This window comes from Branchiostoma lanceolatum, chromosome 3 (genome assembly GCF_035083965.1).
Source record: "Branchiostoma lanceolatum isolate klBraLanc5 chromosome 3, klBraLanc5.hap2, whole genome shotgun sequence".
NCBI lineage: Eukaryota > Metazoa > Chordata > Leptocardii > Amphioxiformes > Branchiostomatidae > Branchiostoma > Branchiostoma lanceolatum.
The window spans coordinates 23,116,682-23,140,502 of NC_089724.1; the positions used below are offsets into that span (position 1 = coordinate 23,116,682).

General features: G+C 42.8%; 1 protein-coding gene across 1 annotated transcript in view; it reads left to right on the forward strand.

Moving 5' to 3' along the window:
• Positions 1-23,821, forward strand: part of LOC136429444 (uncharacterized) — a 31,978-nt gene continuing 8,157 nt past the window's right edge. Inside the window, exons 1-35 of the mRNA XM_066419275.1 lie at positions 1-100; positions 2,509-2,658; positions 3,270-3,320; positions 4,058-4,178; positions 4,961-5,091; positions 5,507-5,669; positions 6,193-6,216; positions 6,378-6,680; positions 6,861-6,884; positions 10,423-10,601; positions 11,126-11,288; positions 11,841-11,864; positions 12,148-12,450; positions 12,611-12,634; positions 13,159-13,337; positions 13,870-14,032; positions 14,587-14,610; positions 14,772-15,074; positions 15,255-15,278; positions 15,890-16,068; positions 16,593-16,755; positions 17,308-17,331; positions 17,615-17,917; positions 18,078-18,101; positions 18,631-18,809; positions 19,342-19,504; positions 20,057-20,080; positions 20,364-20,666; positions 20,799-20,822; positions 21,331-21,509; positions 21,827-21,989; positions 22,553-22,576; positions 22,738-23,040; positions 23,196-23,219; positions 23,512-23,562. Coding sequence (XP_066275372.1) covers positions 2,554-2,658; positions 3,270-3,320; positions 4,058-4,178; positions 4,961-5,091; positions 5,507-5,669; positions 6,193-6,216; positions 6,378-6,680; positions 6,861-6,884; positions 10,423-10,601; positions 11,126-11,288; positions 11,841-11,864; positions 12,148-12,450; positions 12,611-12,634; positions 13,159-13,337; positions 13,870-14,032; positions 14,587-14,610; positions 14,772-15,074; positions 15,255-15,278; positions 15,890-16,068; positions 16,593-16,755; positions 17,308-17,331; positions 17,615-17,917; positions 18,078-18,101; positions 18,631-18,809; positions 19,342-19,504; positions 20,057-20,080; positions 20,364-20,666; positions 20,799-20,822; positions 21,331-21,509; positions 21,827-21,989; positions 22,553-22,576; positions 22,738-23,040; positions 23,196-23,219; positions 23,512-23,562 — 4,438 coding nt within the window. The 5' untranslated portion in view covers positions 1-100; positions 2,509-2,553. The remainder of the gene's footprint in view (positions 101-2,508; positions 2,659-3,269; positions 3,321-4,057; positions 4,179-4,960; positions 5,092-5,506; positions 5,670-6,192; positions 6,217-6,377; positions 6,681-6,860; positions 6,885-10,422; positions 10,602-11,125; positions 11,289-11,840; positions 11,865-12,147; positions 12,451-12,610; positions 12,635-13,158; positions 13,338-13,869; positions 14,033-14,586; positions 14,611-14,771; positions 15,075-15,254; positions 15,279-15,889; positions 16,069-16,592; positions 16,756-17,307; positions 17,332-17,614; positions 17,918-18,077; positions 18,102-18,630; positions 18,810-19,341; positions 19,505-20,056; positions 20,081-20,363; positions 20,667-20,798; positions 20,823-21,330; positions 21,510-21,826; positions 21,990-22,552; positions 22,577-22,737; positions 23,041-23,195; positions 23,220-23,511; positions 23,563-23,821) is intronic.

Here is a 23,821-nt window from a genome sequence, read left to right on the forward strand (position 1 = left end):
TCAGGCCAATCCTAAAACCTGCAGCGCAACTGCTGATGAATAAGTAAGCGTGCTCAGTCTGTCAGGACGGGTTGTCCGCGTCACATCGTCTGCACCACCGGTGAGTACAGAATGGAATGGCTTAGATTTCTTTACAACGTAAATCTATCACGGATATGTAGGAAGGATACAGAATAATAATGCTTTGATGTCTCAACTCGACTTTAAACGATGAGCAAAGTGTCTTGAACTATTTCTGCATAAGAGGAAACAAACATGAACAGCTGCGGTCTGTTCTGTGCGATTAAGACGTTCATCTTTATGACCCGTCTGTTCCACTTGAATATGATGTGGTTCACAGTTTATTTGCGGTTTTGCATTACTTGTTGTTTTTCGTTTCCTTGTCTCGTGAGCGCTTAGAGCGTAGTTTGAAGTGGAGAACACGGTGTCAGTATTCCGACATGTGCGTTGTCTGCAAAAGGTCCCCGGGCCCACCATTGTTTCTTCTGCTGTGTAGATGTGGCGTACAGATTTCCTATCCGTTCGTACCGTTTGAAATATGAGATGGTTACCGTTTTATGGTGCGTTCTTTTTGACTTGATGTCCCTTGTATCATGAGCGCTTGGGGTTTGATAGTTTGTGTTTACAAGTGATTCGTGATGTGTCCGCTCCTGTTCCCACCCTGTTGGCATGGACCCCTTTGGTTACTTGGGGAGCCAGGACATGTATATTTTTCCGAGCCGTTTTCCGTTCTCTTGCAATCGGGGAAAAAGCATAATGATTGACTCGATATCTATAAATGGCTGCTGGACTTAAAGTTTTCATAAGGACCATTTAAATGTCGCCCCTTGTCCGTCTCGTTAGACCGCCGGCTGATCAGGCCCTTACAAGAGTGATGCCTTTTGTTAGACAACTTTCCTTGGATGACAGAAAAAGGGCGTTGTCACTTAAAATGGCAAAAGTTTCAGTGGGCGGTAGATAGGTTACATAAAGGTAGTGTTACATAAAGGCACAGCCGGACACTGTTTAGACTCATTTTATTTTCGTGTTAATCTGGAAACCTGCTTTTGTTGACATTTGTGTTAAAATCTGAACAAAGGGTAATGTAAAAACACTAAGGTTCGCGTGGTTTTTATTTCGCGGTCGGGAGGAAATGTTGTAAGTTCGCGTTTGAAACAATAGTAGCGCTACAGTCAGAGGTGGGCGGTGGTTGCGTTTGCGCTGAAAGTTCAACGCGAGAACTGAGGACGTAAGACCACCGCGAACATTTCTGTATTTACAGTACTATGGCGGTCTATTCTATCTGATGCCGAATCCCTTCTACAAGGTCTTAGACCTGGGTGTGATGTTCTGGTTGAATAACGAAATTAATGAATGGAAGAATGAATGAATTAAGTCCAGTAGATGAAAAATGATAATAGTTTACAGAATCTTATCTGTCGCAGTGGATTGCTATTGACTACCGTGTATGCAATGCAACCAACCAACCAACCAACCAACCAACCAACCAAACAAACAAACAAACAACCAACCAAACAAACAAACAGCCAAACAAACAAACTGACCATTTGTGTAATTGATGGAAAATAATTACGGTTATGTCAGTAATAGTGCTACTGAGGGAAATGTATTTTAACTGACGAAAATCACACTTTATATGACTTGATGACGGCCGGAGTTTCAATTTTCTCTGAAGAACATTTACATTCGCCCCCTTTTCTCCCCCGCCAGAATGTGAACTGATCAGTCCTGTACATCAATCATACCCTTTGTTAGACAATTTTTTAATGACAGAAAACGGGCGTTGACAAAGAAACGGACAAAAGTTTCAGCCACAATTAAATGGGCAGTGAGTAAGTAGGGCGGGGTTACATAAAGACACACATGGGCACTGTTCAATGATCTGAGTCTCATTTTTGTCTAGATTTAAGAAACAACGTTTGCTGACAACGGCGTTAATAGATTGTTTGAACGGTTTTAAGAGTGTTTTAGGGTCTGTATGGTATAGTTTGCTTAGGGTGCTTATCAACCGCGCCGCGCAGAATGCATATATAGCATTGGGGGGTATTCTTTTGTTTCTTTCTCTCGTTGTCTTAAATCTTTGCACGATTTGTTGAAAGTTAAGTCTGATACGAGTGGTCTTGTTGTGCGTGCGATGTTTAAGATGGTTTCTCGATCTAGTTGTCTTGTGCTAAATAAGCCTTGTCATTTACGGCAGTCGGACCAATGTGATTTCGCCTCGGCGGCAGCAGACAACTAGTGTAAAAAGTTGGCTCAAAAAAGATTAAAGGTGTCTGTAGGTTATAGCATATATACAAACTCTTCATATTCTAACAATTAAATGTGGTAAAAAAAGTGGTAAATCAATCAGTAGATGAATGTATAGCCGGACCGCCTGTGTATTTCATCAGAGCGTGTGCATTTACACGTAGTTGAAGATTAAGTGTTGATGTAGAAGATGTTACGAATGAAACACGTAGAATATTGAAATGATAATTCATAGTAATTGTTTTCTTGTTTCTATTACAGCAGACAATAGTCCTGCGACTGAGCCAACTTCGGGGAGGTCCAGACATGCGCGCCATGGGGAGGGCCCTGCTGGTTCTCCTGGCGACTATCGCCTGCACTGCAGCGGAAGACGTTCTTAGTGACATCGACAAAAATATCATCGATGTTGAGGTTTGTTTATGTTTTCGTTTTGCTGATTAGCAAATTTCATTTGCACCTTTTTCAGGATCATTAAAAACTAACAAAAGTGTGCGTTGAAATTGAAATGTCAAACTGTTTCTTGCAAATGCCTACCCGATTTTTAATGTCAAATATCAAGATCTTTACTAAATGCTAATATTACCTAATATACACATTGGGAAATATATCAAAGAATGTCTAGACGTTAGAAACTCCTCCAATAATTGTAAAATCACATTGTCATCCCATACTACTACACCATAAGATAGACTAGTACACCATATTGTATAAGATAGACGGATTAGCCTAATAGAATGTTTATCTATGTACCAGTGAATGCCATACTTTGTACCTTGTACAATTGTTGTGCAATAAAGTTATTATTATAAGATACAAACAGGAACCTGGAAGCTTGCAGTTTGATTTCGATTATCATTTGCACTTATTATTTCATTATTACAACATTTTACACGAGCACATCAATGTCCTGGGTTTAACTTTTCCAGATCCAACCATGCATCACATCGGCTGTATGTGTTGAGAGCCTACAGATATTGTTTCTAGTCGGTTGAAATTAACATGTTTATGATATTATGTTCCAGGATCAGCTGTTGGATAGAGAAGATGCTCTTGAAGGGGAGATAACCGAGACGGTATGTCATGGTCGTGTTGTATTATACAAGTATTTCATCCTTTATCAAAAAGAGGGTATTGTTTGCAGTTGAAATTGTGTGTTCGCGCCTACAACGAAGATCTTTTTGACAGATTTGTATCAATTCGTTATGTGCGTAGTTATCGAGGTCCCTACAAATCATGATGATTTCTGGGGCGCCCCCTAGCAGAGTTTTCATGCACTTCAGCAATACTGGTGAAACCTGGCCTCTACCAGGCTCCGCGGATCGCCGGGAAAATAGTAGAAATTTGGTCAAATGGCGCAAATAGTATGCTAAGAGCAGCCGGAAACGGACAGAGGGTCCAATAGAAAATCCAAGGAGCACATTGGACCCTCTATCCGTAGCCGACTACCCTTAGCATACTGACTTACTTGACTTAATCCTCTTCGCCCCTTCGGGAGCATAGGGCCTCAGTGGTTAACCTCCACCTCTTCCACCCTTAGCATACTATTTAGTCCATTTGGACAATTTCTGCTATTTTCCCAGCGATCCGCGGAGCCTGGTAGAGGCTTGCCAAAACCACCTTCTTGAAAGTAGTGTGGTATCAGCACTGTCAACGGACCCGCAATAGGATGGAGATGGCTGGGATGGACTAATGAAAGAAAAGAGGGGGACACTAACATACGTGACAGCTGGGGCCTTGACATTACGAAATTCACAAAAGAACTCTAGATATTTTACAAAGGTTTAAAATCATGTATTTCTTGTTGTTGAAGGATGAGGACGAGCTGATAAATGAGGGCCAGAGAGGCTTGTTTGACCATGATCACGAAGAAAGGCAATTCTCCGGCGGAGGCACTTCCGGAGGAGGAGGTTTCTCGGGATCAGGAACAACAGGTAGAGGAATGTTTAGCCATGCTTGAAATCATCAAAGAACGAATAGGATGTAAATAGGTACTGGAGCATGTAATACTTGGAAACGTCAATAGGCCTTCCTTTTTGAAAATTCTCATGAGTCAGTTTGTACTAATGATAAGGTCCAGAATTACCGCTATGTACACCCAAACTATCTGTCATAATTTGAGCATGGATATAGGCAAGCTAAGGTTTTATAAAGCATGCAAAACATCATATTCCATAGAAAACTATCTAGAACTAGATGATTTTAATCTACGCTCAGCAATTTGCAAAATTAGAATTAGTGCCCATCCTCTTGAAATAGAGAGAGGGCGGTACCAAAAAATTACCTGTGTGCGAAAGAACTTAATATAAATACTGCATGTCAAACACGCAGAAACATTTTATTTCAAGTTGCCCGTTCTACGATCATGAAAGAAAGGCGCTGTTTAAAGAGGCCACCAAATTCCATCCAAACTTCTCCATGTTTACGGAACAAAAGAAAACTACTCTCCTGTTAACATCACAAAACCCACACATTACAGCAAAAGTGGGAGCGTTCGTCTTCCACTGTTTCGGAAAAAAGAAGTCAAACCCAAATAAGATAGAATTTAGTGTTAGTATTTGAACTAGAATAGTCACACGCTATATTGCTATCAATTGTCTGTCCGTCCCTCCATGTTCCATGTACTTGCAATTAGACTCCCGCAAGAACTTGCAATAAACCTATTCTATTCATATATATGCTTGATAAAATGAAAGTGTCGAACATTTCACCATAGGTCCGAAGTACATCAGCCTGGGTTGCTGGAAAGACAGCAGCAATCGAGCCATCCCCACACTGGAGAAAACGGACGCCCGGCTGGACGGGTCTTACCGAAAACGTGCTGACGCCATCGAGAAGTGCTACCAGGTGCGCTCATGTCTGTTAATTCCAGCAATACCAGAAACGTCGCCCTATAGCTGGACCCTTTTTGGTGTGTTATGGGGGACATTAACAATATTATGCCATGTGAAAAGGTTACACAAGTGAAATTATGCCGTTTATAGAATAGTATAACATAGGGATTGGTTAAACATCGCTTCGAAATGATAAAAAAATAATAACAAAATTGCCACGAGAAATTGTCCGACAAGGAAGCAGAGTAGTGTAGTATAGTATCAGTAGAGCAGTTACTAACCTGAGGTAAAACTTTGATAACAAGTCGCATATCAATGTTTATGGTGCCCTGGGTCACCTGTAAAACAGATCCGTAGATTTGAGATGTACCCTGGTAAAATAAATGAAAGTGAAATTGAAATGTAACGAGGAAACTGTCCCCATACAGGTGGCCAAGTCTCGCGGGTTCTCCGTCTTTGCTGTCCAACATGGCGGCTGGTGTGCCGGGTCGGCTACTGCCCTCAGCACGTACAAGAAGTACGGCCCCTCGGCAACCTGTAAGAACGACGGGGAAGGTGGACCCTGGGGAAATGAGGTTTATCTCATCTCAGGTATGGTGTCTTCTGCCTGGAACTAGATAGTGTCTTTTTAATTCATCTCATTCAATTCGGTTCAATTAGGATAAAGTTTCACGAAGTCTACCTGATTACAGGTGAGGCAGAACATCCTTTAAAGCATGGAGACTCGACATTATAGCAATCTGATCTGCGTGCATTGTAATAGACTCAACACTAAACCCCTCGGAACCTCAGAGATTTCAGAATTAACCCATTTTATTTGTGCCCCTTTCAATCTTACTAAGAAAACTGCAGCACTGGATATATAAGCCCATGCTTAACTTATATTTTTTAAAGGCACTCGAAGAGACAGACAGACCCACAGAGGAAAAATATTGGTGCAGTTTATGACCAAACGGGCTAGTGTCATAGTCCCCGCTACTTACGCTAATTTGAAAAGAACTAGTTATAATATTTGGAAAAAGTTCATGTATCAAAGTTTTCCTTTAAAAACTGAGATAGATAAATAAATGAATCAATGCATAATTCTTATCACCTTTTCTTTTATTTGTTCCAGGCGCCCCCGTTGCTTTGCCTAAGGGTAAGTCATTCAACATCTTTTATCTGAAACATTCTACATGAACAGTTCCTGTGGTTTCAGTCTTGGAGCCTTCTTTCATTTAGCATGCAAATTACCAAAGTCAGATTTTAATCAACTCGACTTGACACACCTTACGTTAAACGTTGAACATGTCTCCACAGGATATGTCCCCAAGCCTTACATCAGTCTTGGCTGCTGGAAAGACACGGGAAACCGCGCCATTCCGACTCTAGAGGGGAAAGACGCCCGTTTGGACGGCAGCTATCGCGCACGCGCAAACGCAATCGACAAGTGCTATCAGGTGGCCAAGTCTCGCGGGTTCTCCGTCTTTGCTGTCCAACATGGCGGCTGGTGTGCCGGGTCGGCTACTGCTCTCAGCACGTACAAGAAGTACGGCCCCTCGGCAACCTGTAAGAACGACGGGGAAGGCGGACCCTGGGGAAATGAGGTTTATCTCATCTCAGGTATTGTGTCTTCTGCCTGGAACTAGATAGTGTCTTTTTAATACATCTCATTCAATTGGCTTCAATTAGGATAAAGTTTCGATAAGAACGATGTAAACCATGTCCATAATATTTTTAATGACGATTGTCTACAACCTTCATACCTCGAAATAGCTAATAGATTGACATTTTATCTTTCAGATGTTTTCGTCTCCAACAAAGGAGGTGAGTCTGGCAAAACGCTGAGCACCTAGCTCCTAACGTAACGTAACGTATCATAACATGTTATAACAAATATGATGTAATTCTTCCCCATCCTATACCATTACGCTTCCTGAACACAATCACCGCTTACCATTATAGTCAGGTCATTATAAGTTGATTTTGAGCCTGCTTGTGACCGGCTTCAGTATTGCAGCAGGCCGTCTGGTTTGCAGATCTTCTGCCATGGACATACTAGGGTCTTGATTTTCCGGTGGATGGTAGCTTTTGATATAAGGAAGAAATGGCCCGGATTAAGGTCTCCCAGTAGATTGTTATGGAACTACAGGGTCGTTTTTGGGCGGAGCTTCCATGTAAGACATCACGAAATCGCCGGCGAATGCACCCAGATACACGGCGAAATGCCGACCTGCGTACCGATTACCGGCGCTTCGAACGTCCCTCGCTCGCACGTAAATCTTGCCCGACGTGTGTGGGTCGACATCACGAAATCGCGGGCGAATGTACCCAGACACACGCCGACCTGCGTGCCGATTACCGGCGCTTCGAACGTCCCTTGCTCGCACCTAAATGTTGCCCGACGTGTGTGGGTCGACATCACGAAATCGCGGGCGAATGTACCCAGACACACGCCGACCTGCGTGCCGATTATAGACGAGCGATGGAAAAGGCAGCGCTCTTTTGAGGCCCGTGGCACCAGTGGTATGCAGTGGTACAGGTGGTTTTCAAATTGAGACGAGCGAAGGAAAAGGCAGCATTTTTGCGAGGCCCGTGGCACCATTGGTATACAGTGGTACAAGTGGTTTTAATACTGAGACGAGTGAAAGAATAGGCAGCGCTGTTCTGAGCCCCGTGGTATAAGTGGTACACGGTGGTATAGGTGGTTTTCATACTTAGACGAGTGAAGGAATAGGCAGCGCTACTCTAAGGCTTGTGGTATAAGTGGTACATGGTGGTATAGGTGGTTTTCATACTTAAACGAGTGAAGGAATAGGCAGCGCTACTCTAAGGCTTGTGGTATAAGTGGTACACGGTGGTATAGGTGGTTTTCATCATATACCACCGTGTACCACTTATGGCTTGTGGTACAAGTGGTACACGGTGGTATAGGTGGTTTTCATACTTAGACGAGTGAAGGAATAGGCAGCGCTATTCTAAGGCTTGTGGTATAAGTGGTACATGGTGGTATAGGTGGTTTTCATACTTAGACGAGTGAATGAATAGGCAGCGCTGCTCTAAGGCTTGTGGTATAAGTGGTGCACGGTGGTATAGGTGGTTTTCATACTTAGACGAGTGAAGGAATAGGCAGCGCTATTCTAAGGCTTGTGGTATAAGTGGTACATGGTGGTATAGGTGGTTTTCATACTTAGACGAGTGAAGGAATAGGCAGCGCTGCTCTAAGGCTTGTGGTATAAGTGGTACATGGTGGTATAGGTGGTTTTCATACTTAGACGAGTGAAGGAATAGGCAGCGCTACTCTAAGGCTTGTGGTATAAGTGGTACACGGTGGTATAGGTGGTTTTCATCATATACCACCGTGTACCACTTATGGCTTGTGGTACAAGTGGTACACGGTGGTATAGGTGGTTTTCATACTTAGACGAGTGAAGGAATAGGCAGCGCTATTCTAAGGCTTGTGGTATAAGTGGTACATGGTGGTATAGGTGGTTTTCATACTTAGACGAGTGAAGGAATAGGCAGCGCTGCTCTAAGGCTTGTGGTATAAGTGGTGCACGGTGGTATAGGTGGTTTTCATACTTAGACGAGTGAAGTAATAGGCAGCGCTATTCTAAGGCTTGTGGTATAAGTGGTACATGGTGGTATAGGTGGTTTTCATCATATACCACCGTGTACCACTTATGGCTTGTGGTACAAGTGGTACACGGTGGTATAGGTGGTTTTCATACTTAGACGAGTGAAGGAATAGGCAGCGCTATTCTTAGGCTATAAGTGGTACACGGTGGTATAGGTGGTTTTCATACTTAGACGAGTGAAGGAATAGGCAGCGCTGCTCTAAGGCTTGTGGTATAAGTGGTACACGGTGGTATAGGTGGTTTTCATACTTAGATGAGTGAAGGAATAGGCAGCGCTACTCTAAAGCTTGTGGTATAAGTGGTACACAGTGGTATAGGTGGTTTTCATCATATACCACCGTGTACCACTTATGGCTTGTGGTATAAGTGGTACACGGTTGTTTAGGTGGTTTTCATCATATACCACCGTGTACCACTTATACCACAAGCCTTAGAGTAGCGCTGCCTATTCCTTCACTCGTCTAAGTATGAAAACCACCTATACCACCGTGTACCACTTATACCACAAGCCATAAGTGGTACACGGTGGTATATGATGAAAACCACCTGTACCACCGTATACCACTTATACCACAAGCCTTAGAGTAGCGATGCTTATTCCGTCACTCGTCTAAGTATGAAACACCTATACCACCGTGTACCACTTATACCACAAGCCTTAGAGTAGCGCTGCCTATTCCTTCACTCGTCTAAGTATGAAAACCACCTATACCACCGTGTACCACTTATACCACAAGCCTTAGAGTAGCGCTGCCTATTCCTTCACTCGTCTAAGTATGAAAACCACCTATACCACCGTGTACCACTTATACCACAAGCCATAAGTGGTACACGGTGGTATATGATGAAAACCACCTATACCACCGTGTACCACTTATACCACAAGCCTTAGAGTAGCGCTGCCTATTCCTTCACTCGTCTAAGTATGAAAACCACCTATACCACCATGTACCACTTATACCACAAGCCTTAGAGTAGCGCTGCCTATCCCTTCACTCGTCTAAGTATGAAAACCACCTATACCACCATGTACCACTTATACCACGGGGCTCAGAAGAGTGCTGCCTATTCTTTCACTCGTCTCAGTATTAAAACCACTTGTACCACTGTATACCACTGGTGCCACGGGCCTCGCAAAAATGCTGCCTTTTTCTTCGCTGGTCTCAATATGAAAACCACCTGTACCACTGCATACCACTGGTGCCACGGGCCTCAAAAGAGCGCTGCCTTTTCCATCGCTCGTCTATAATCGGCACGCAGGTCGGCGTGTGTCTGGGTACATTCGCCCGCGATTTCGTGATGTGGACCCACACACGTCGGGCAACATTTACGTGCGAGCGAGGGACGTTCGAAGCGCCGGTAATCGGCACACAGGTCGGCATGTCGCCGTGTATCTGGGTGCATTCGCCGGCGATTTCGTGATGTCTTACATGGAAGCTCCGCCCGTTTTTGTTCAACTATTTTATGAGGAACACACTGACTAAATCGCTGACGGATATCCATAATATTTGGTGTGCATGTATTTAAGACATATATAAACACTGTGAAAGAAAACCATGCAAATTAGAACTTATTTTGCATGATTATTGAGGAAAACCTATTGCCATTGTTTCCCGTAACATAATGCCATATTCAATACATGAAACGTAAAGTTATTATTATGTAATCAACCCCAGGTTGATTATGAAATCAACTCCATTAACAAATACCAATTTTTCTCCCCACAGGTGGAGAAGTTGAGAAAGTCGAAAGTGAAGAGGTGGCCCAGGTCCAAGGTCCGAAGTACATCAGCCTGGGCTGCTGGAAAGACACCGGCAATCGAGCCATCCCAACGTTAGAGAACACAGACGCCCGGCTGGACGGGTCTTACCGCGCCCGTGCTAACGCCATCGAGAAGTGCTACCAGGTTCGCTGATTTTTTTAAATTTTATTCTAGCAATACCGAAAACGTCGCCCCTGGACCCTTTTTTGGTGTGTTGTGGCGGACATTGATAATATCATGCAATGTGAAAAGGACAAATACATAAAATTATGCCGTTTATAGAAAAGTATAACATAATGATTGGTAAACATCGCTTTGAAATGATAGAAAAGAATAAAATTGCTACAAAAAATAGCCCGACAAGGAAGCAGAGTAGTAGAGTTTGGTATCAGTAGAGTAGTTACTAACCTGAGGTAAAACTTTGATAACAAGTCGCATATCAATGTTTATCTAATGAGGAAACTGTTTGAGTTTGAGTTTATTAGGATCCACAATTAGCTTAACAGCTACTCTTCCTGTGGTCCATACAAATACATTACTGGACAAAACTACATGACAAACAGGAACACAACATATACAGAATATACATGTTCATAAATGATAATAGAAAGATAAGGCTACTTGAAGTCTATATACAATGTTGACAATATCTAACTGTCCCCATACAGGTGGCCAAGTCTCGCGGGTTCTCCGTCTTTGCTGTCCAACATGGCGGCTGGTGCGCCGGGTCGGCTACTGCCCTCAGCACGTACAAGAAGTACGGCCCCTCGGCAACCTGTAAGAAGGACGGGGAAGGCGGACCCTGGGGGAATGAGGTTTATCTCATCTCAGGTGTGGTGTCTTCTGCCTGGAACTAGATAGTGTCTTTTTCTCATTCAATTCGGTTCAATTAGGATAAAGTTTCACGAAATCTACCTGGTTACAGGTGAGGCAGAACATCCTTTAAAACATGGAGACTCAACATTACAGCACTGCTGATGAGTCTGCATTAAAATAGACTCAAAAGCAATCCTCTCGGAACCTCAGAGACGGCAAAATTTACCCCACTGACCATTTTATTTCTGCCCCCTTCAATCTTACTGAGAAAATTGCAGCTCTGAGTATGATATATGCCCATGCTTAATATTTTTCTTAAATCACACAAAGAGGCGGACGGACCCACGGGATGACGCTATAATGCTTCGTTCCCTCTCTTGAGGGGAAATAATGGTGCAGTTAATGGCCAAACGGAGTAGTGTCATAGTCCACGCTACGTACGTTTATTTGAAAAGAATTAGTTATGGTATTTAAAAAAAGTTCATGTATGAAAATATGTGTTTAGAAACTTGAATAGATGAAAAATTAGTAAATAATTCTTGTCACCTTTTCTTGTATTTGTTCCAGACGCCCCCGTAACATTGCCTAAGGGTAAGTCGTTCAACCTTTTTAACGAGATCAATCTGAATTCAATTCATGTTTTACACTTTGCTTCTGATAGACCACGCGTGGTCATCTTTGCATTTAGCCAATCTGGGCAGGGATATACAATAGAGATTATTATTAGTATTATTATTATTAGTAGTGGTAGTATCAACATTTCCTGTGGTTTCAGTCTTGGAGACTTCTTTCATTTAGCATGCAAATGACTAATGTCAGTTTAATCGACTCGACTTGACATATCTTACGTTAAACGTCGAACTTGTTTCAACAGGATATGTCCCCAAGCCGTACATCAGTCTTGGCTGTTGGAAGGACACGGGAAACCGCGCCATTCCTACACTGGAGGGGAAAGACGCCCGTTTGGACGGCAGCTATCGCGCACGCGCCAACGCCATCGACAAGTGCTACCAGGTGGCCAAGTCGCTTGGCTACCGAGTCTTTGCTGTCCAACATGGCGGCTGGTGTGCCGGGTCGGCTACTGCCCTCAGCACGTACAACAAGTACGGCTCCTCGGCAACCTGTAAGAACGACGGGGAAGGCGGACCCTGGGGGAATGAGGTTTATCTCATCTCAGGTATTGTGTCTTCTTCCTGGAACTAGATAGTGTTTTTTTTTTAAGTATTTCGTCCCTTTCAATCTCCTTCACTTTCTCGTGAGATATGATTTTCAAATTTCGTTTAAATGTTCGACACATTACGATTTGGTAAACCGTTTTTACTGTTTTTGTCTTTCAGATGTTTTAAGTTCAACCAAAGGAGGTAAGGAGACAACTTTCAGGCACTTGAGACATCGCGCTACCCCCAGCTACCGCCCCCCCCACCCAACCCCCCCCCACACCCAACCCCCTCCCCCAAGGCGAACAGCATTAGCTCCTAAAACAACAGGAGATAATTGAGTCATTAGCATACAACCTTGTCTTGACATAGTATTCTATTGAACCATCTGAAATTGTCTCCTCTCTATTAACATATCTATTCAGAGTTTTGGTATAAAACCTAGTTCTACCAGACCTTTCTTTAGTCACTGACGTAAAGCAGCGGATGCTATCTGAAACGTCTGTTTCAAAATCGTATGCAGTTGCTTGACTAACCTTTTTTTTGCGTATCAATGCAATATATTAATACATTTACATTCATTTAACTTGTGGGAGTCATTTTACGTGATTAATGACAAAACCCTATAATCCCATTGATTCCTATAATACAATGCCATAAATCAAATACATGTAAGCTGTATTTCATGGCAGGTGGAACAGTAACATGCACAATTATCCTCCCCACAGGTGGAGAAGTTGAGAAAATCGAAAGTGAAGAGGTGGCCCAGGTACAGGGTCCGAAATACATCAGCCTGGGTTGCTGGAAAGACACCGGCAATCGAGCCATCGCAACGTTAGAGAACACAGACGCTCGGCTGGACGGGTCTTACCGCGCACGCGCTGACGCCATCGAGAAGTGCTACCAGGTTCGCTGATATTTTTTTATTTTATTCTAGCAATACCGAAAACGTCGCCCCTGGACCCTTTTTGGTGTGTTGTGGGGGATATTGATAATATCATGCAATGTGAAAAGGACAAATACATAAAATCATGCCGTTTATAGAATTAGAATAGTATAACATAAGGATTGTTTAAACATCGCTTTGAAATGATAGAAAAGAAAAAAAAGCTGCTACAAGAAATAGTCCGGCAAGGAAGCAGAGTAGTTGAGTATAGTATTAGTAGAGTAGTAACTAACCTGAGGTACAACTTTAATAACAAGTCGCATATCAATGTTTATCTAATGAGGAAACTGTTTGAGTTTGAGTTTATTGGGATCCACAATTAGCTTAACAGCCACTCTGCCTGTGGTCCATTCAAAAACATGACTGGACAAAATTACATGACACACAGGAACACAACATATACAGAATATACATGTTCATAAATGATAATAGAAAGATAATGCTACTTGAGGTCTATATACAATGTTGACGATATCTAACTGTCCCCATACAGGTGGCCAAGTCTCGCGGGTTCTCCGTCTTTGCTGTCCAACATGGCGGCTGGTGTGCCGGGTCGGCTACTGCCCTCAGCACGTACAAGAAGTACGGCCCCTCGGCAACCTGTAAGAACGACGGGGAAGGTGGACCCTGGGGAAATGAGGTTTATCTCATCTCAGGTATGGTGTCTTCTGCCTGGAACTAGATAGTGTCTTTTTAATTCATCTCATTCAATTCGGTTCAATTAGGATAAAGTTTCACGAAGTCTACCTGATTACAGGTGAGGCAGAACATCCTTTAAAGCATGGAGACTTGACATTATAGCAATCTGATCTGTGTGCATTGTAATAGACTCAACACTAAACCCCTCGGAACCTCAGAGATTTCAGAATTAACCCATTTTATTTGTGCCCCTTTCAATCTTACTAAGAAAACTGCAGCACTGGATATATAAGCCCATGCTTAACTTATCTTTTTAAAAGCACTCGAAGAGACAGACAGACCCACAGAAAGACATTGTGATGCTTCGATCCCAAGCTTGAGGAAAAATATTGGTGCAGTTTATGACCAAACGGGCTAGTGTCATAGTCCCCGCTACTTACGTTAATTTGAAAAGAACTAGTTATAATATTTGGAAAAAGTTCATGTATCAAAGTTTTCCTTTAAAAACTGAGATAGATAAATAAATGAATCAATGCATAATTCTTATCACCTTTTCTTTTATTTGTTCCAGGCGCCCCCGTTGCTTTGCCTAAGGGTAAGTCATTCAACATCTTTTATCTGAAACATTCTACATGAACAGTTCCTGTGGTTTCAGTCTTGGAGCCTTCTTTCATTTAGCATGCAAATTACCAAAGTCAGATTTTAATCAACTCGACTTGACACACCTTACGTTAAACGTTGAACATGTCTCCACAGGATATGTCCCCAAGCCTTACATCAGTCTTGGCTGCTGGAAAGACACGGGAAACCGCGCCATTCCGACTCTAGAGGGGAAAGACGCCCGTTTGGACGGCAGCTATCGCGCACGCGCAAACGCAATCGACAAGTGCTATCAGGTGGCCAAGTCTCGCGGGTTCTCCGTCTTTGCTGTCCAACATGGCGGCTGGTGTGCCGGGTCGGCTACTGCTCTCAGCACGTACAAGAAGTACGGCCCCTCGGCAACCTGTAAGAACGACGGGGAAGGCGGACCCTGGGGAAATGAGGTTTATCTCATCTCAGGTATTGTGTCTTCTGCCTGGAACTAGATAGTGTCTTTTTAATACATCTCATTCAATTGGCTTCAATTAGGATAAAGTTTCGATAAGAACGATGTAAACCATGTCCATAATATTTTTAATGACGATTGTCTACAACCTTCATACCTCGAAATAGCTAATAGATTGACATTTTATCTTTCAGATGTTTTCGTCTCCAACAAAGGAGGTGAGTCTGGCAAAACGCTGAGCACCTAGCTCCTAACGTAACGTAACGTATCATAACATGTTATAACAAATATGATGTAATTCTTCCCCATCCTATACCATTACGCTTCCTGAACACAATCACCGCTTACCATTATAGTCAGGTCATTATAAGTTGATTTTGAGCCTGCTTGTGACCGGCTTCAGTATTGCAGCAGGCCGTCTGGTTTGCAGATCTTCTGCAATGGACATACTAGGGTCTTGATTTTCCGGTGGATGGTAGCTTTTGATATAAGGAAGAAATGGCCCGGATTAAGGTCTCCCAGTAGATTGTTATGGAACTACAGGGTCGTTTTTGTTCAACTATTTTATGAGGAACACACTGACTAAATCGCTGACGGATATCCATAATATTTGGTGTGCATGTATTTGAGACATATATAAACACTGTGAAAGAAAACCATGCAAATTAGAACTTATTTTGCATGATTATTGAGGAAAACCTATTGCCATTGTTTCCCGTAACATAATGCCATATTCAATACATGAAACGTAAAGTTATTATTATGTAATCAACCCCAGGTTGATTATGAAATCAACTCCATTAACAAATACCAATTTTTCTCCCCACAGGTGGAGAAGTTGAGAAAGTCGAAAGTGAAGAGGTGGCCCAGGTCCAAGGTCCGAAGTACATCAGCCTGGGCTGCTGGAAAGACACCGGCAATCGAGCCATCCCAACGTTAGAGAACACAGACGCCCGGCTGGACGGGTCTTACCGCGCCCGTGCTAACGCCATCGAGAAGTGCTACCAGGTTCGCTGATTTTTTTAAATTTTATTCTAGCAATACCGAAAACGTCGCCCCTGGACCCTTTTTTGGTGTGTTGTGGCGGACATTGATAATATCATGCAATGTGAAAAGGACAAATACATAAAATTATGCCGTTTATAGAAAAGTATAACATAATGATTGGTAAACATCGCTTTGAAATGATAGAAAAGAATAAAATTGCTACAAAAAATAGCCCGACAAGGAAGCAGAGTAGTAGAGTTTGGTATCAGTAGAGTAGTTACTAACCTGAGGTAAAACTTTGATAACAAGTCGCATATCAATGTTTATCTAATGAGGAAACTGTTTGAGTTTGAGTTTATTAGGATCCACAATTAGCTTAACAGCTACTCTTCCTGTGGTCCATACAAATACATTACTGGACAAAACTACATGACAAACAGGAACACAACATATACAGAATATACAAGTTCATAAATGATAATAGAAAGATAAGGCTACTTGAAGTCTATATACAATGTTGACAATATCTAACTGTCCCCATACAGGTGGCCAAGTCTCGCGGGTTCTCCGTCTTTGCTGTCCAACATGGCGGCTGGTGCGCCGGGTCGGCTACTGCCCTCAGCACGTACAAGAAGTACGGCCCCTCGGCAACCTGTAAGAAGGACGGGGAAGGCGGACCCTGGGGGAATGAGGTTTATCTCATCTCAGGTGTGGTGTCTTCTGCCTGGAACTAGATAGTGTCTTTTTCTCATTCAATTCGGTTCAATTAGGATAAAGTTTCACGAAATCTACCTGGTTACAGGTGAGGCAGAACATCCTTTAAAACATGGAGACTCAACATTACAGCACTGCTGATGAGTCTGCATTAAAATAGACTCAAAAGCAATCCTCTCGGAACCTCAGAGACGGCAAAATTTACCCCACTGACCATTTTATTTCTGCCCCCTTCAATCTTACTGAGAAAATTGCAGCTCTGAGTATGATATATGCCCATGCTTAATATTTTTCTTAAATCACACAAAGAGGCGGACGGACCCACGGGATGACGCTATAATGCTTCGTTCCCTCTCTTGAGGGGAAATAATGGTGCAGTTAATGGCCAAACGGAGTAGTGTCATAGTCCACGCTACGTACGTTTATTTGAAAAGAATTAGTTATGGTATTTAAAAAAAGTTCATGTATGAAAATATGTGTTTAGAAACTTGAATAGATGAAAAATTAGTAAATAATTCTTGTCACCTTTTCTTGTATTTGTTCCAGACGCCCCCGTAACATTGCCTAAGGGTAAGTCGTTCAACCTTTTTAACGAGATCAATCTGAATTCAATTCATGTTTTACACTTTGCTTCTGATAGACCACGCGTGGTCATCTTTGCATTTAGCCAATCTGGGCAGGGATATACAATAGAGATTATTATTAGTATTATTATTATTAGTAGTGGTAGTATCAACATTTCCTGTGGTTTCAGTCTTGGAGACTTCTTTCATTTAGCATGCAAATGACTAATGTCAGTTTAATCGACTCGACTTGACATATCTTACGTTAAACGTCGAACTTGTTTCAACAGGATATGTCCCCAAGCCGTACATCAGTCTTGGCTGTTGGAAGGACACGGGAAACCGCGCCATTCCTACACTGGAGGGGAAAGACGCCCGTTTGGACGGCAGCTATCGCGCACGCGCCAACGCCATCGACAAGTGCTACCAGGTGGCCAAGTCGCTTGGCTACCGAGTCTTTGCTGTCCAACATGGCGGCTGGTGTGCCGGGTCGGCTACTGCCCTCAGCACGTACAACAAGTACGGCTCCTCGGCAACCTGTAAGAACGACGGGGAAGGCGGACCCTGGGGGAATGAGGTTTATCTCATCTCAGGTATTGTGTCTTCTTCCTGGAACTAGATAGTGTTTTTTTTAAAAGTATTTCGTCCCTTTCAATCTCCTTCACTTTCTCGTGAGATATGATTTTCAAATTTCGTTTAAATGTTCGACACATTACGATTTGGTAAACCGTTTTTACTGTTTTTGTCTTTCAGATGTTTTAAGTTCAACCAAAGGAGGTAAGGAGACAACTTTCAGGCACTTGAGACATCGCGCTACCCCCAGCTACCGCCCCCCCACCCAACCCCCCCCCCCCCCCACACCCAACCCCCTCCCCCAAGGCGAACAGCATTAGCTCCTAAAACAACAGGAGATAATTGAGTCATTAGCATACAACCTTGTCTTGACATAGTATTCTATTGAACCATCTGAAATTGTCTCCTCTCTATTAACATATCTATTCAGAGTTTTGGTATAAAACCTAGTTCTACCAGACCTTTCTTTAGTCACTGACGTAAAGCAGCGGATGCTATCTGAAACGTCTGTTTCAAAATCGTATGCAGTTGCTTGACTAACCTTTTTTTTGCGTATCAATGCAATATATTAATACATTTACATTCATTTAACTTGTGGGAGTCATTTTACGTGATTAATGACAAAACCCTATAATCCCATTGATTCCTATAATACAATGCCATAAATCAAATACATGTAAGCTGTATTTCATGGCAGGTGGAACAGTAACATGCACAATTATCCTCCCCACAGGTGGAGAAGTTGAGAAAATCGAAAGTGAAGAGGTGGCCCAGGTACAGGGTCCGAAATACATCAGCCTGGGTTGCTGGAAAGACACCGGCAATCGAGCCATCGCAACGTTAGAGAACACAGACGCTCGGCTGGACGGGTCTTACCGCGCACGCGCTGACGCCATCGAGAAGTGCTACCAGGTTCGCTGATATTTTTTTATTTTATTCTAGCAATACCGAAAACGTCGCCCCTGGACCCTTTTTGGTGTGTTGTGGGGGATATTGATAATATCATGCAATGTGAAAAGGACAAATACATAAAATTATGCCGTTTATAGAATTAGAATAGTATAACATAAGGATTGTTTAAACATCGCTTTGAAATGATAGAAAAGAAAAAAAAGCTGCTACAAGAAATAGTCCGGCAAGGAAGCAGAGTAGTTGAGTATAGTATTAGTAGAGTAGTAACTAACCTGAGGTACAACTTTAATAACAAGTCGCATATCAATGTTTATCTAATGAGGAAACTGTTTGAGTTTGAGTTTATTAGGATCCACAATTAGCTTAACAGCTACTCTTCCTGTGGTCCATACAAATACATTACTGGACAAAACTACATGACAAACAGGAACACAACATATACAGAATATACATGTTCATAAATGATAATAGAAAGATAAGGCTACTTGAAGTCTATATACAATGTTGACAATATCTAACTGTCCCCATACAGGTGGCCAAGTCTCGCGGGTTCTCCGTCTTTGCTGTCCAACATGGCGGCTGGTGCGCCGGGTCGGCTACTGCCCTCAGCACGTACAAGAAGTACGGCCCCTCGGCAACCTGTAAGAAGGACGGGGAAGGCGGACCCTGGGGGAATGAGGTTTATCTCATCTCAGGTATGGTGTCTTCTGCCTGGAACTAGATAGTGTCTTTTTCTCATTCAATTCGGTTCAATTAGGATAAAGTTTCACGAAATCTACCTGGTTACAGGTGAGGCAGAACATCCTTTAAAACATGGAGACTCAACATTACAGCACTGCTGATGAGTCTGCATTAAAATAGACTCAAAAGCAATCCTCTCGGAACCTCAGAGACGGCAAAATTTACCCCACTGACCATTTTATTTCTGCCCCCTTCAATCTTACTGAGAAAATTGCAGCTCTGAGTATGATATATGCCCATGCTTAATATTTTTCTTAAATCACACAAAGAGGCGGACGGACCCACGGGATGACGCTATAATGCTTCGTTCCCTCTCTTGAGGGGAAATAATGGTGCAGTTAATGGCCAAACGGAGTAGTGTCATAGTCCACGCTACGTACGTTTATTTGAAAAGAATTAGTTATGGTATTTAAAAAAAGTTCATGTATGAAAATATGTGTTTAGAAACTTGAATAGATGAAAAATTAGTAAATAATTCTTGTCACCTTTTCTTGTATTTGTTCCAGACGCCCCCGTAACATTGCCTAAGGGTAAGTCGTTCAACCTTTTTAACGAGATCAATCTGAATTCAATTCATGTTTTACACTTTGCTTCTGATAGACCACGGGTGGTCATCTTTGCATTTAGCCAATCTGGGCAGGGATATACAATAGAGATTATTATTAGTATTATTATTATTAGTAGTGGTAGTATCAACATTTCCTGTGGTTTCAGTCTTGGAGACTTCTTTCATTTAGCATGCAAATGACTAATGTCAGTTTAATCGACTCGACTTGACATATCTTACGTTAAACGTCGAACTTGTTTCAACAGGATATGTCCCCAAGCCGTACATCAGTCTTGGCTGTTGGAAGGACACGGGAAACCGCGCCATTCCTACACTGGAGGGGAAAGACGCCCGTTTGGACGGCAGCTATCGCGCACGCGCCAACGCCATCGACAAGTGCTACCAGGTGGCCAAGTCGCTTGGCTACCGAGTCTTTGCTGTCCAACATGGCGGCTGGTGTGCCGGGTCGGCTACTGCCCTCAGCACGTACAACAAGTACGGCTCCTCGGCAACCTGTAAGAAGGACGGGGAAGGCGGACCCTGGGGGAATGAGGTTTATCTCATCTCAGGTATTGTGTCTTCTGCCTGGAACTAGATAGTGTCTTTTTTTTTCTTTCTCGTGAGATTTGATGCTCAAATTTCATTTAAATGTTCGACACATTACGATTTAGTAAACCATCTTTACTGTTTTTGTCTTTCAGATGTTTTAAGTTCAACCAAAGGAGGTAAGGAGACAACTTTCAGGCACTTGGGACATCACGCTTTCCCCAGCTACCGCCCCCCCCCACCCAACCCCCTCCCCCAAGGCGAACAACATTAGCTCCTAAAACAACAGGAGATAATTGAGTCATTAGCATACAACCTTGTCTTGACTTAGTATTCTATTAAACCATCTGAAATTGTCTTCTCTCTATTAACATATCTATTCAGAGTTTTGGTATAAAACCTAGTTCTACCAGACCTTTCTTTAATCACTGACGAAACACAGCGGATGCTGTCTGAAACGTCTGTTTCAAAATTTTATCCAGTTGCTTGAGTAACCTTTTTATGGCGTATCAATGCAATATATTAATGCATCTACATTCATTTAACTTGTGGGAGTCATTTTACATGATTAATGACGAAACTCTATAATCCCATTGATTCCTATAATACAATGCCATAAATCAAATACATGTAAGCTGTATTTCATGGCAGTTGGAACAGTAACATGCACAATTATCCTCCTAACAGGTGGAGGGGTTGAGAAAATCGAAAGTGAAGAGGTGGCCCAGGTACAGGGTCCGAAATACATCAGCCTAGGTTGCTGGAAAGACACCGGCAATCGAGCCATCGCAACGTTAGAGAACACAGACGCCCGGCTGGACGGGCCTTACCGCGCACGCGCTGACGCCATCGAGAAGTGCTACCAGGTGCGCTGATATTCTGTTTATTCTAGCAATACCAAAAACGTCGCCCCTGGACACTTTTTTTGGTGTGTTGTGGGGGGCATTGATTATATCATGCAATGTGAAAAGGTAACACAGTTGAAATTATGCCTTTCAAAGAATACAGTAACATAGGGATTGGTTAAACATCGCTTTGAAATAATAGAAAAGAAAAAAAAAATGCTACAAGAAATAGTCCGACAAGGAAGCAGAGCACAAGTAGTGTAGCTGCTAACCTGAGGTAAAACTTTGATAACAAGTCGCTTATCAATGTTTATCTAACGAGGAAACTCCCCATACAGGTGGCCAAGTCTCGCGGGTTCTCCGTCTTTGCTGTCCAACATGGCGGCTGGTGTGCCGGATCGGCTACTGCCCTCAGCACGTACAAGAAGTACGGCCCCTCGGCAACCTGTAAGAAGGACGGGGAAGGTGGACCCTGGGGGAATGAGGTTTATCTCATCTCAGGTATGGTGTCTTCTGTCTGGAACTAGATAGTGTCTTTTTAATACATCTCATTCAATTCGGTTCAATTAGGATAAAGTTTCACGAAGTCTACCTGATTACAGGTGAGGCAGAACATTCTTCAAAACATGGAGACTCGACATTATAGCAAGCTTATTGGTGTGAATTGTAATAGACTCAACACTAAACCCCTCGGAACCTCAGAGATTTCAGAATTAACCACACTGCCCGTTTTATTTGTGCCCCTTTCAATCTTACTAAGAAAACTGCAGCACTGGATATATAAGCCCATGCTTAACTTATCTTTTTTAAAGGCACTCGTAGAGACAGACAGAACCACAGAAAGACATTGAGATGCTTCGATCCCAAGCTTGAGGAAAAATAATGGTGCAGTTTATGACCAAACGGGCTAGTGTCATAGTCCCCGCTACTTACGCTAATTTGAAAAGAACTAGTTATGATATTTAGAAAAAGTTCATGTATCAAATTTTTCCTTTAAAAACTGAGATAGATAAATGAATCAATCAATGCATAATTCTTATCACCTTTTCTTTTATTTGTTCCAGGCGCCCCCGTTGCTTTGCCTAAGGGTAAGTCGTTCAACATCTTTTATCTGAAACATTCTAAATGAACAGTTCCTGTGGTTTCAGTCTTGGAGCCTTCTTTCATTTAGCATGCAAATTACCAAAGTCAGATTTTAATCAACTCGACTTGACACACCTTACGTTGAACGTTGAACATGTCTCCACAGGATATGTCCCCAAGCCTTACATCAGTCTTGGCTGCTGGAAAGACACGGGAAACCGCGCCATTCCGACTCTAGAGGGGAAAGACGCCCATTTGGACGGCAGCTATCGCGCACGCGCAAACGCAATCGACAAGTGCTATCAGGTGGCCAAGTCTCGCGGCTTCCAAGTGTTTGCTGTCCAACATGGCGGCTGGTGTGCCGGGTCGGCTACTGCCCTCAGCACGTACAAGAAGTACGGCCCCTCGGGAACCTGCAAGAAGGACGGGGAAGGCGGACCCTGGGGAAATGAGGTTTATCTCATCTCAGGTATAGTCTTCTTCCTGGAACTAGATAGTGTCTATTGAGTTATTTCATCTCATTCAATCTCATTTACTTTCTCATGGGATAAGATGCTCAAACTCCGTTTTAATGTTCGATTCAATACGATTTAGTTAACCGTCTTTACTGTTTTTGTCTTTCAGATGTTTTAAGTTCAACCAAAGGAGGTTAGTACATATATGATATCCTACGTATTTCATCGCGTAGAATACGTTACGCGCCTCTCTAATATAACACTTCCGTTCGTCCATTTGAAAATAAAGACACATAATTTTCAGAAACATGCACATGACGCATTTTAGCTTATGAGAATCTAAAAGAAATACAGTTCTAAAAGGCAAGAAATTGCGATGATGTTACGCGTGTAAAATCTCTCTTATGCACCATAGTTTCATTCCGAGATCCTTTTTAATGACATTACTTCGAAGGAAGTTTCAAAGACACAATCTGTCAATGCAGGTTCTGATGTGGAAGAAGGAGACTCTCCTTGGGGAGGCTTTGGAGGACCAGGTAGGGGAATATTTACCTTTTCATTTAGAGAGAGAGAGAGAGAGAGAGAGAGAGAGAGAGAGGGGGGGAGAGAGAGAGGGAGAGAGAGAGAGAGAGAGAGAGAGACAGAGAGAGAGAGAGACAGAGAGAGAGAGAGAGAGACAGAGAGAGAGAGAGAGAGAGAGAGAGAGAGAGAGAGAGAATGGTGTATTTAAGATAAAAAAGCCATTGCAGCACAAGTGCTGAATTGCAGCTTCTGTACAACGTGCGTCCTGTACAT